Genomic DNA, 12,376 nt, shown 5'->3' on the forward strand with positions numbered 1-12,376 from the left:
GGAAGAGTGCTGGAAGCCTTGAGTGCCGAACGGGTGAAGTCGTGGCTCAGCCAGGTTCAAATTGTCGAGTGCATGATCGAGGACCCCAATCTTATGCTATCAGGAACTTCATGCGCGGCGCGCGTCTCAGAGACCAGGATCCTCCTTGGGAGATAAGGTCGGCTGGAGAGTCTCGACTTTTACAAGCAACATGGTGCTCATGTCGGGGAAGCGCCTCCAACGACTTCAGACGACCAACTGACTAGTGGTGGCGTATGAGGAGGCTGTATCGCGACTCGAGAGACCAGAATCGAGACTCTTGTCTAGTAGTGATCGACAAGAGATGGCTTTTGAAGGCCGACCTGGAAGTGCCTGAGCGCATGGCTTCGCTAAAGATCTTCTCAAGCGGGAAAGGCTGTCACGCTGTGGCGTCTGTGAATGTGTGAGTGGACACCAAAGGGGCTGTCCTCCTAGCAAACACCCCAGTCTGAAACGCGCGATGCGAAGGCGACGAGAGTGTGGATCTTGGGGCTGCTTTAACGTATTCCTTCACCATTCAACCTCGTTGCAGGTGTTGCCTTCCGAATTCAATCGGGATGGATCCTCTCGCGCATTGACGCCATTCCTGCGATGAGATTTCCAGACTTGTCCTAGTTTACAAGCAGCTACCGCCAGAAGTAGTTTTGGTTGCAACTGATCCCATTATCGCCTACTGCGCACGATGTCCTTTTAGTGCCAATGCGCGACTACTAGCAATCTCCCCGACTGTGAACCGCTGCACCGGTAAGCTCTTTAATAAACGCCAAGCAGCGTGGTCCAGTTTAGCGGGATCAGCATCAAGGATGCTATTTTGAAGGCGAGGGCCTGTGCGAGCGCTGAATCCGTACTTGGACATTGAAGGTAATTCTCTTGACGATCTTCTTTGTTGGAGAATGGAGCCGCAGAGCCGCCATCATTCGCAATCCGACACACTGTATTCCTCCTCCACTCCACGGTAATAGACGTTGATTGCTCAAAGGTGGAGACACTGAATATTGAGAATCGCGATATCGCATGGGGTCTCTCACAGATACTGTTTATTACAGTAGGTTCATTCAACTCTATCAAGGTTATGATACCTTGCCCGTCTCTTTTGGTGCGCTGGAAGTCATCTGAGGAATCTGGGAAGGGAACTGTCCAAAAATCCTATTGTCAGCGCGGGAAGGCAGGGACTTGGACAGCCCTTGGACTACAAACCAATCGCGTCTTCATCGTCGCATGAGGTGCTGCAGGTGGGTGCGACTTGAGGTCTTCATGGAAGTAGAGGAAGGAACTATTTGCCGAATCATCTGTCCCCTCCACTTTCCTGTTGCATTTCCACGAACGTGTGCTGCTCGTGGTTTGTCAGCATCAATGATGCGCGGCCGCGGAGAATCAAATACTTGATGCAAACCCTCCGGAGAGCCCATCGCATCACCTCACCTGGAAGTCTTCGTCAAGTACCCTCATAAAGGTGCCGAATTGTTAGCAGTGGGGCAGAGGTTGACGTGTGATGCAATTTCTCTGCATTGCGACTTTGGAAGAGATTGGCCAAGTTCTCGCATGCACCGTCATATACCTCCTACACGCTTCTTAGAGTCTAGCTAAGCAGGCATGAGCAACACTGCCATTCCTTCCGCAGCACGAGCACTTGTCCATAACCCCCAAACCCACGACCTCACCCTCCTCACACCGCCTGTTCCTACGCCCACTGGCCCAGATGAGCATCTTCTTGCTGTACATGCTGTGGCCCTGACCAACGGCGAGCTTTCGTGGCCCGAGCCCGCCACAGTATCGCCCCACGCCATCCCCGGATACGAGGTCTCGGGAACGGTGATAGCGGCCCCGCCAGACTCGCCCTTCCAGCCCAGCGCGGATGTCTATGCACGCACTGCCTTTGACCGCCCGGGCTCGGCGCGGCCCTACTCCATTGCCCTCACCGCTGAGCTAGGCCGCAAGCCGCAGAACCTCAGCTGGGAAGCGGCCGCGACAGTGCCCCTGAGCGCGTTGACCGCATGGCAGGCGTTGTTTGACCATGGTGGCCTTGCCGCGCCAGGAGACGAGTCCTCTCTCTCTCGGAACAGGTCAAAAAGGATCTTGATCACCGCCGCGGCCGGCGGCGTAGGGCTATGGGCTGTGCAGCTCGCCAAGCTGGCTGGCGTCGACCACATTGTTGGCACATGTGGATCGACAAACGCGGGCTTTGTCCTGGGGCTTGGCGCGGACGAAGTTGTGGACTATACAGTAGTCTCAGACTTGGCCAGTTGGGTCAGCGATAGAGGGCGTTTCGATCTCGTACTAGACTGTGTCGGTGGCAGCACGCTAGAACAGGCCTGGTTATGTGTGAAGGCTGATAACGGCATGCTGATTAGTATCGTTCAACCACCAGAGATGAGGAAGCCCCAGGTCGGCATATCCGATAATGTACGAAGCCTGTTCTTCATTGTTGAGGCGAATGGGAGACAGCTGGAAAAGATCACCTCGCTGATCGAGCAAAAGAAGTGCACAACTGTGGTCGACAGCGCCTTTGCTTTCGAGGAGTTCGGAGAAGCTTTCGACAAAGTTCGTGGTGGACATCTGCGCGGCAAAGTTGTGCTGTCTGTTGCACCGTAATGAGATAGTCAGGAAAGCTAAGAATAGTCTATGAAATTATGCCATTATATGATCCCCCTTTTGTATGCCCAGACTCCTAGCCATGCCATGCTTATATACGTCAGATTTAATCAAGTTATGAATGCTCTCATCCGGTCACTTGGAGCACTGTCTACTCTTTCCACCTTTTCCGCCCTTTAGTCCAGCCTTCCATGGCGAACCCCGTCCCCGTTCTCTAGCAAAGCGTCCCTCTCTTCAGCCTTGCCTTCTGCGCCACGGTACAAAATATAATGTTGGACCATGAATATTATATCATAGATGATACTGACGTTCCCAAGCGCTAGCTTGACCGGGTTGCCCGTGATGCCGCTCCAGTCGCGCTGGATGTAGCTATCTACGCACAGCTGCGCAATGGACAGGATGCCGCCTACAAAGTCCAGGAGGATCGTCACGATGCTCCAGCCCTTGGTGCTGCGGTTGCGGAAGTTGGTCAGGATCTGCGGCGTGTACTTGACGACGGTGATCAGCAGCTTCACGAAGCTGATCGCGTAGATCACGTCCAGCCACACCCAGTCCGTGACCGGGTCCGCGTCGCCGCTCGCCTCGGACGGCCAGACCACAAAGACCACGACGAGCACGCCCACGATGCAGCCCAGCGCTATGCCCACGATGGTCTTGCTCGGCCGGGTGCTGCTGAGCGACGGCGCGAAGCCCCAGAGACCCGGGATGTATTGGGTGAAGATGATCGAGGTCAGCACGAATGCATGCCCGGCAAAGGCGATGTCGTTCAAGGCAACGGTCGGCGTCAGCCCGTGGTTGCGCGCCGCGTATTGAGCGCGGATCACCGGCGACCAGTAAAATGCGCAGTTAGACACAAGGTAGGCGAGAAAGCCTGGCGGCGAATGTCAGCACCATTGGCCATGGAAATTCCGGCGGGGAGCCGCTGTGCGGTAATTTGCGGGCCGAGTGCTCACCTAAGACGTTCACGATGTGAAAGTCGATAGTCGTGCCGGACGTCGAGCGGCGCTTCCAGTTCAAGAGCGGCTGCGGATAGAAGGACAGAGACCAGGAGAGGGTGTAGATCCAGCCGAAGAGGGCAGAGAGCAAGGCGAGGAAGGTGAACGTCATCGTGGTGAAGTGACGCTCAGCCGGGCGCAATACATGCGGCTTGACGGTGGCGTTATGATGAGGGATACAGAGCAGTTCTCCAACTCGGCAAGTCGTCGGTGAAGAGAGACGATGGGCTTGTTAAACTGTGAGAGGCAGAAGGCAGTTGTATGTGGTGAGGGGAGTGCGATGTGCACATCCAGGGTCCCATTGTGAATGGACCGGCACCGATAGCGTCATTTCTCAGCAACTTAGGTAGTTAGATAGCATCGGCCTCCGAGCTTGGCTCGGCTGCTAGCCCCGCCTATGCCAGGTCCCGTCCTGTCACCCCACTGTATTACAAGACCCGTGTGCATGCCCGCAAACTTACCTTAACCAGCGGAACAACGGCGTGTCCCTACAGCCCAAGTGTAAGATAGTATATTACCTTATGTAGGTATAAAGCTATCCAGGTTGAGCTGCTGGTTCGCATCGTCCTTCCTTGTCTCCCTAAGTAGCTGTAGGAATGATGACCAATAGGATGTGCCTCAGGAAAGCAAGCCACGGTCGATGTCAGCTTATCTTATCAACCCTTTCTCCTCCATGAGTCCGAACCTCGAGGAGGTTAGCTGTAAAGCCAGATACTACTGAGTTGAGTCAAGTATCCATCCTCAAATGCTATCGATGAATATCGACCCTTGAAAGTGATCGCGTAGTCGGGGTGTTGGTAGTCTTGCTCCTACAACGACTTCAGCTAATTACCGAAACTGGCTTAGTTTCTGTCGAATTGGGCTGCCACACTGCTTCACCATCATCACACAACACTGGCATGTGCACCCCAGTCAACAGATCAACGAAGGTCCCAGTCATCTACCTCGGCGCTTTATCGTCAGGGGGTAATACCCATACGAGGACAGCAGTTTTGTCTTTGAAGAACGATGCACCTCCTCGATCTTCCCGTCGAGATCCGTCTCGAGATCTACTCATACCTCCTCGTCACTCAAGACTACGACAAACTGCGACCCGTACCCGGCGGCCCACGCCTGTCCCTGGGCACGCCGCTGCTCAGAACCTGCAAGCAGATCAACGCCGAGGCGACGCCCGTGCTCTACGGGTCCAACCTGCTCCTCGCCGACATGCGCCGCCTCACCAAGCAGGCGCGCCTGCGGCTCCGCAGCCGGCCCTTCTCAGATCCAAAGATGCTGGCGATGGTCCGTCGGTGGTGGCTCACGGTGCCCCTTGATGTCGAGGAGCCGTTTTATGAGCCGGAGGATGCGGGCGCGGCCTTTGCGAATGTGGACGAGCTGGTCCTCGAGTTCATGTCTTCGTTCGCGGGCAACGGCGCTGCATGGCGCCGAGCCGCCTTGCGGCCGTTTGAAGCCGTCCGCGGGGTAAAGACCGTGCGCATCGTCGGATGTCCTGCCGAGCTTGAGGTGTATGCAGATTGGCTGAAGCGATCGATGATGAGTCGACAGGGGAGCGAGATGCAACCGTATGTTGGAAGTCCATGAGCAGAGGACAGTGCTGACTGAAGTTCGGTGACTCTCACTTGGGACAGCCCAGCCTAGCTTAGCAAGGAGCATGGGAGGAGTGAGAAGCTGTGCCATCGATTGGCTATAATTAAGGGCATGGAATGATTTGAAGAGACTTTGACATTATCCACGAGGACTACTACATACACCGTTTCTATCTAGCCAATGTACAGTAGATGTGACTCCGATATGAGATGGAGTGCACAGGATGTTAGCCAACACCAGCCTTACCGCCGGTCACCTTCTACACATAAGAGTCTACTCTATATCCTCTATCGTATGCAACTATGCCAAAGTCATCAGTGATGTGAAAATGTAAATGCCAGTCATGCCGGATCATATACATCTGTCGAAAACTTCTATAAGAAGTCGGGGTTTGTGAGGGGTAGGTAGGTGTATGGACAACACAAGGAATTTCCGGCCTTGTAGCGTGGATGTGTAAAAATTGGTCGGACAAGAACCGGCATACAAAAAAAAAAAAAAATGGAAAATTGACGAAGATCAAATAGAAAAATAAAGACTCAGACATGCCGCCCTGATACAAGTAACCTGAACACCGATTGAACCTTTGCCGTGGCCATGCATATAGATGATGCTCATCATGCCCTTGTCAACATTGATTTGTTCTGTTGATCTGAGCCCCTCTTCGGGAAGCCCTTAATCGGACCACTCTTGTGCATATATAGCCGAACCCTCGGCATATAAAAACCCCAGCATTGCAGAAATTAGGCCTTGCTCCCACCCATCAAGCCGGGGAGAGTCTTCCAGCCTTTCTGGTCAGGCAGTCTGATCTTTCCAAAGTCCTCATCCAAGTCGAGAATAATCTTGAGCGCATTTCGGCTGCGTGCAAACGGGCTGGAATCGATCTTGTCCTTCAGAGTGGACATAGCATCTGCAACGCCAGTGTGGCTCTGTCCCTGTGTCGCCTTCCCTGGGTAGGGAAGCGTGGAGTGAAGGACTTCGTACGCCGCGAGCGTAAAACCGAATTGAGGAGACGATCGGAAAATACGAGCCGGACCACCCTTGAAGAATGCCCGGAAGCCTTCCTCCTTCCAGATGGTCTGGGCTGCATGTCGAAGGCCGGTATAAGTTGCCTCACCCTTCCTAGCCTCGACCTGAAGTCGCGTCTTGATGACGTCGGCGGGAGTAGTCAGATACGCAGCGGGCATACCAGCAATGGCACCAGCAGTCAGCAGCTGCAGGATACCGAGCTTCTTGGTCTGCGATTCGCCGAACATGTCCTTCTTCAGATGGGCATATGTCGGGAAGTAAATGGCGGAGAAGGGAACGTCACGCAACAGACACGCAGATGCGCCCTTGTACAGGCCCACGAGACCGAGATTGCGGACAATCCACATCGCTGAGCGCTTAGGGGCACCCTCGACGCTCTTGGCCACTTCGCCTTGCACCTGTAGACGAATTTTGACGATTTCGAGAGGGTTGGTGAAGATGACCTGGCACCCACCAGCGCTGGCGCCACCAAGAACTTCATGTCCCCACCAAATGTTGCCGGTCTTCTTGTCTGTGAACCAACCTCGGACGAGATCATTCACTGTAAGCTTGATTGCCTTCTCAGGGGCCACACCAACGAGTTGGGGCAGCACGCCGGCGTATAGTCCCAGGAAGCCTTCATTTCGAATGATTTTCTGGAAGCAGTCGATTGAGTTCTTATACAATCTCTGTCCAGGCTGTGCGCCTCGCTGGTTCTGCATTCGGGTCTTGACAAGATCGATGGGGTACACCATGAAAGCGCCGAAGGCACCAGCCACACTACCCAGGAGGAAATTATAGCCAGACTCAAGAGCTGATGACAAGAACTTCTGGGCCGATGACTTTGTCTGCACAATAACATCTCCGTCGCCGTCCTCGTACGCCGGACTCCTCCAAGACGGATCCAACACCTTTGCGAAGTCACCGAGGCTAAGTCTACCGGAGGGCTCGTCGATGCTAGCGAAGTGGAAAAGGATATCGGCTTCCATAGGTGTGAACAGAGAGAAGCGTGTGACCTTGGCGGCTTGGTTCAAGAACTCAGCTCTGGTGATCTTTCCGTCCTTGCTCTTAGCGCAAGCTCTGCGCACGATGAGCTCGACCAGATCCATCTCCTTAATCATGTTCTGGAAGGCGCGCACGTTCGCATACGAGACCTTGCTTCCCTTAGAGATGTTGCACAATGTGCTCAGGTTTTCGAGGAGATGGTCTGACAGCTTGTGCTTGGATGTCTCGAGGATGATGCGCTCGAAGTCCTCTGGCTCAATGTAGCCGTCGCCATCCTTGTCAAACAGCTGGAAAGCTTGCCTGATGCGCTCGCCTTGCAGACCGCGCAACATCTGGGAGAACTGCTGGTAGTCCATGTCATGCCTCTTCTTCCTGCTGCCAATGTAGAGCTTAGCCCACTCGCAGTCCCAGTCGAAGGGGATGGTATCTGGGCCCTTGTTCATCTCGTAAAGCTTACGAAACTCGTCATATTTGACAGTGCCCAGGCGATCGACGTCGAAGAGTCGAAATGCAATCTCGTACTCGGCGTCGGGCTTCATCAACAAGTTCTCGAAGTAAGCCCATTCTGACAGGTTGATCTTGCCGGTTCCTTTACGGTCGGCGACACGGAAGAGGAGTGTGTATTGCTCGCGCTTGATTTTGTGCTGTTGAACAGAGCTTTGTTAGCTAATTGATTGTGGGGTGTGTCGCATGGTAGTGTTAAGCTTACATAGTCCTCATCAGCTGGTGCGACAGCATTGATGAACTCATCGGGGCCCATTGTGAGCTCCCCGGTCTCTGGGTCCTTGACAGCGCACTGGTAGAACCGTGTCTTTGTCTGCGCTGACATGCTGACCGGCTCCTCTGTGCCAATCAAGGTCTCCTTGACCGCTTCCTTCACTTGGACTGCTGTCGCCATCGTTGCAGATTCGCCAGGGTTCAAAGGATTGGAAAGGGGGGTTCATCAACTGAGAAGTGAGAAGGTAGTGAAGGGTGACAAATGCCGTTAATGCATCAGAAGACGCAGGATGCTGGGAGAGAATGAGTGTGCAATCACAACGATCGACGACGACGGGGGAGTGGAAGTGGCAGTGGTTGACTCAAATCCACGATATCGGCAGGACAGGTATTTCGGTGTTTCGGGGATTGACCTTCCAAGCTCCAGCGCGCACGACCGGGGAACGTCTAGACCAAAAAAGAGGGCAGACGGGTCATAGAAAGGAAAAGAGGGCCAAAGAAGTTGAGGAGAGATTTCTTGGGAGGCACGCGAATGAGATCTGTATAGCTACTTTGCAGAAAGGAGACTATTCCCAGCTTGTTGACATAAGACAATTATTCTTCACCCAGAATTTGGCGCAATTTTTTCCCCTTCGTCGGAGAGGCTGGCCGATTGCTAGGTGGTTCCCCCAGTTGGCGGACAGCCATACAGCTCATTAGATTCAGGAACCACTCAGCGGCCACAGGTATTTCCGGCCGCCAGAGTGCCATTAGTCTGAGCGCTATACCTCTTTTGGTAGCCTTAACCCAGCGTGGTGGGACCAAACCCGGGACTGGCCGGGAGGTGGCGGATCGGGAAATAGATTACAGATTTGCAGGAGCGTTGCGTCCCTGTCGATCTGCGCAGCTCAACTGTTTACATTTTCCTTCTATTTATGAGCACGCTCTAGTATAATGCAGCGATGGCAATCGAGCTACTCATAGACTGATATATCGTGAGATGGTGTGTTTGTGGTATCAAGATTCCTAGGTGGGTCCTTGAGTGATAGCGGTGAGGCGAGGGCGCCGGAGTCGGGGACCCCAGATAGCCTTTCAGCGCTTACAGCTCCCCTGCGATATCTGTGTGGAGAGGTCTCACACCAGCCAAAGCCATGTGGATACAGTTCAATGACTCTTCATTCCGGCAATTCTAATGGTGCGGTTAGGCAATCACCCAGGTCTATTGGAGCTGTAGCCAGCCGAGCCAGCCTGGAAGCTCTCAGAGACTTATTTACGCATGCGTTGCCATGACTTGTCTGTATCTACGTGCATCATACCTACCCATACAGATGCAAAATCAGATGAGCCGAATATTTATCTTCAGACCGAGAATAATTCGATTGCTTATAAGTACTATACTGGCAATTGACTCGCAAAGCTACGAGCCGTCCAGATTACACACTCGATACAAAGAAACGAGAAGAGCCCTTTGAGCTAGGTCATTATAAGTTTACAAGAAAAAAATTATCTCTCCTTTCTATACCATAGGCCATGAAAATGCCTAGCATGCTAGTATTTCTGACGCCTTTTTTCTTTCTTTTCTTTGCCGTGGTCGTAATCCAGAGTTCCGTCCATGCCATCTGCAATATTGGAGTCCTGTAAATGCCCTCAACGCCACAGGAGTCGCAAACTCCTGTCGTGGAAAAGAAGCCAAAAGAGGGCATCGGGAGAGAGAAATGTCATGAGTCTCGTGGGCATCGTAATGTCGGGATGTGCAATGTGGCAAACATTAAATACACGAACACCTCCCCAGTCGGTCCCGTCTCCGCGATGAGGATCGGAGTGACAAGCTGGAGAGTTGTCACGCGTGCAAGCGTAACAACGTCGCAGGACGAAGATCGTGTCGGTCACTGGGTGGTTTTGTGACAGGGATGTGAAGAAGCGCATTGCCGTCCGATGGGTTCGTCGTGATTCTATGCGATATAATAAGAGAGATCGTCTTGGGACGGGGGAAGCCAGGCGATCATTCAGATATTTAAACCACACGTATTAGGATGTGTGGGTTAAAGTATCCGACTGCTAACATGTACAGAGAAATTGTAATGGCTCCGAATATGTTCATCGGGTAAGTTCAGATTAGCCTTCAATAGGGATAAGCAACCCTGAAGTTTGTGGTGGAGGATATCGCATAAGCGCTGAGTCGTCGTCCATGATATTCGAAGCCATGGAAGGGCGAGGTAGGGAATGGTGGTAGGGCAGTGTGAAGCCGCGACCGATTTGCTCTTCGACGAACGCAGCAGCGCGCTTGAATCGGCGATCGCAGTACTTCTCGTAGACTGCATTGTGATGTTTCTGGGGTGACTGGCAGCATTCTAGAATCATAGAGACTAGCGGTTTGAGCTGGGACCATGTATAGCCAGACCAGTGAACGTGTGCGGGAGACCACATGGATTTTAGTGAAGGTTCGCAAATGTCGGGAATGAGACTTACCCAATCTCCCTTTTTGAGCATCAATCTCGCCAAGCAGTGGGCGCCAGCAGCTAAATAGCTAGGCGGGCTGCTCACGAATCTTTCATCCATGATTGTGACCTCGAGAAAGTATTTGGCCAATGTGCGAGTCTCCAGATCGTAGTCGTCGGCTTTGCTGATACGTCTGAGGAAACTCATTGGACCAGGCCAGCCCAGCTCGAAGCAAAGCATGGAGAGCATAAAGCGTTCTGCCTTCAAGATCTCATCCACAGTGTAGCCGCCATCGACCATGAAGACAATCTCCTGCACAGAGGGGCAGTTGATCTCCTCGTATTTAGCTGCAACGAATATGGCAGTGGCGCCAACAAGTTGTAATTTGCCGAGAGAGACGATCTTGCGGGAGAGGAATCGGTCGATATAGTTAACTGTAAGAAACAGTGTTTCCGGTAGTAAAGAAAATCGGTTATGGACTTGGACAAGCCAATCCATCAAAACCGACCGCATGGACCATTGGATTTCCGTCTGTATATCCATGTAGTGAGGGTCCGGTACCATGCGCATCTAGAGGAACCAATTAGCGACGCGGCCTTCTGAAGAGTATCTAGCAAGTACTTACCTCAAGATCTCTCATATATGAGAAGATCTCCTCCCCGTATTCAGCAACCATGCTCACATCCCATTCTTCCTCGTCAATATCCTCTTGAGATAGCGACGTCTCGGTCAAGATCCTGGCTTCATCCAATTCCTTCTGAATTTTTGCGGTGACCTTGGGAGCGAGAACAACCGTGGCGCCGCCAGTCGTGTTGTCCCCATGAGAGCGGTATGAGTGGGCAGTTGTGTATCCTTGCTCGTCATAGAGATCCTCATCTTCCTCTTCATCCCAATATTCCTCGGGCTCAGATAAGATTGGTGGGGCCATGTTACTGGGCTCGGAACTGTGGAAAGAAGGAAGAGGAACAGCGGCAGGAAGTGATAGAAGGGGCGCCATCTCATATGTAACTGGCGGCTCCTGAGGATCAGGTAGGCTCTGTCTCAGATCTACTGCAGGCTCACTGATATACTCCTGAGTAGTATCTGATGATATATGATGGTCCTCCTCACGAGAGAGTTCTTCTAAGGCGTCCTCGTAAGATGCCTCAGTGACGTCGTCATCAACGTGAATGAACTCCTCCACTTTATCCAGGTGTCTGCTTTGAGTACGGCGAAGAACTGGAGCCTCTGTCTTCTTAAGCTGTGGTTGACTCCTGTAGTGTCGTGATAAAGTGGGAAGCTGCGGAGGCATCGAGGCTTTCTCGTTGTGCGACTCCTGCCCGTCTCGGTAAATCATAGACGCTTTCTTCGTAGCTTGCTGCTGTGATTCACCAGAGGTACTCAACAGGGGATGAAAGGAGCTACCGAGGGCGGCTGGTGCCTGGACAGGAGCTGAAGAAGGCTTCGGTCCCTGGGAAGGTCTCTGCGGAGGACGAAGGAACGCCTCGTTCGACTGAGCGGGGTTCTCCTTGTTGTCCATCGCGTAACAAACCGTATTTACGCTAGTATTCTTAACCATGTGCTTCCCATCGATGCGAATCATGTTCCCTGCGGTGTTGCTCACGTCCCCAAACGCGGTTCTCTTAGCGGGACCTTTCAATCCAATGGTAGCCATGTTCTGAATATTACCAGCAGACTTTTGTCTGTTGTGGCTGGGATCTAGGTTTCCGAGGACTGCGACGTGATTCTCGTTCCTAGGAGCCAGCGCCGCGAAGGCTCGCACCGGTCGTTGGGGCTGTTTGGTTGACGATTGTCAGTTTGTGTTGCTTGGGAGTAGAAGGTTGGCGAGTTGTTATTGTTAAAAGGAACCTAGCGCGAGACTTCTCAAGCAGGTCGACTCAATAAAGACTCACTTTCGCGTCCATTCTTTCACTATCGGGCTGCTGCTCGGCCTAGCAAATACTTCAAGTCTCTGCTCAAGGACGCTGAGATGAGAAATGGGCGAGGGAGGGAAAAGTCAATGGATGGGGAGAACTTCAGACGTCGCGGTAGATGTCATA

The 12,376-nt window shown here is 52.8% G+C and overlaps 5 protein-coding genes across 5 annotated transcripts; 2 read left to right on the forward strand and 3 right to left on the reverse strand.

Moving 5' to 3' along the window:
* Positions 1-1,611: 1,611 nt before the first annotated feature.
* On the forward strand, positions 1,612-2,610 carry UCRPA7_1543 (putative alcohol dehydrogenase zinc-binding domain-containing protein; the record flags this gene model as incomplete). The annotated part of the gene is made up of 1 exon (XM_007914123.1): positions 1,612-2,610. One exon carries the CDS (start codon positions 1,612-1,614, stop codon positions 2,608-2,610), a length of 999 nt encoding a protein of 332 aa, XP_007912314.1.
* A 176-nt stretch (positions 2,611-2,786) lies between these two features.
* On the reverse strand, positions 2,787-3,717 carry UCRPA7_1544 (putative lysosomal cystine transporter protein; the record flags this gene model as incomplete). The annotated part of the gene is made up of 2 exons (XM_007914124.1): positions 2,787-3,481; positions 3,564-3,717. 2 exons carry the CDS (start codon positions 3,715-3,717, stop codon positions 2,787-2,789), a joined length of 849 nt encoding a protein of 282 aa, XP_007912315.1.
* Positions 3,718-4,613: 896 nt separating this feature from the next.
* On the forward strand, positions 4,614-5,186 carry UCRPA7_1545 (hypothetical protein; the record flags this gene model as incomplete). Its single annotated transcript, XM_007914125.1, has 1 exon — positions 4,614-5,186. One exon carries the CDS (start codon positions 4,614-4,616, stop codon positions 5,184-5,186), a length of 573 nt encoding a protein of 190 aa, XP_007912316.1.
* Positions 5,187-5,932: 746 nt separating this feature from the next.
* On the reverse strand, positions 5,933-8,100 carry UCRPA7_1546 (putative calcium-binding mitochondrial carrier protein aralar1 protein; the record flags this gene model as incomplete). The annotated part of the gene is made up of 2 exons (XM_007914126.1): positions 5,933-7,846; positions 7,912-8,100. The coding sequence occupies 2 exons, from the start codon at positions 8,098-8,100 to the stop codon at positions 5,933-5,935; spliced, it is 2,103 nt and encodes a 700-aa protein (XP_007912317.1).
* Positions 8,101-10,013: 1,913 nt separating this feature from the next.
* UCRPA7_1547 (putative g2 mitotic-specific cyclin protein) lies at positions 10,014-11,265 on the reverse strand (the record flags this gene model as incomplete). The annotated part of the gene is made up of 3 exons (XM_007914127.1): positions 10,014-10,229; positions 10,368-10,907; positions 10,963-11,265. 3 exons carry the CDS (start codon positions 11,263-11,265, stop codon positions 10,014-10,016), a joined length of 1,059 nt encoding a protein of 352 aa, XP_007912318.1.
* Between the last annotated feature and the right edge of the window lie 1,111 nt (positions 11,266-12,376).

Source organism: Phaeoacremonium minimum (assembly GCF_000392275.1).
Source record: "Phaeoacremonium minimum UCRPA7 unplaced genomic scaffold PA7_03_scaffold_110, whole genome shotgun sequence".
Classification (NCBI taxonomy): domain Eukaryota; kingdom Fungi; phylum Ascomycota; class Sordariomycetes; order Togniniales; family Togniniaceae; genus Phaeoacremonium; species Phaeoacremonium minimum.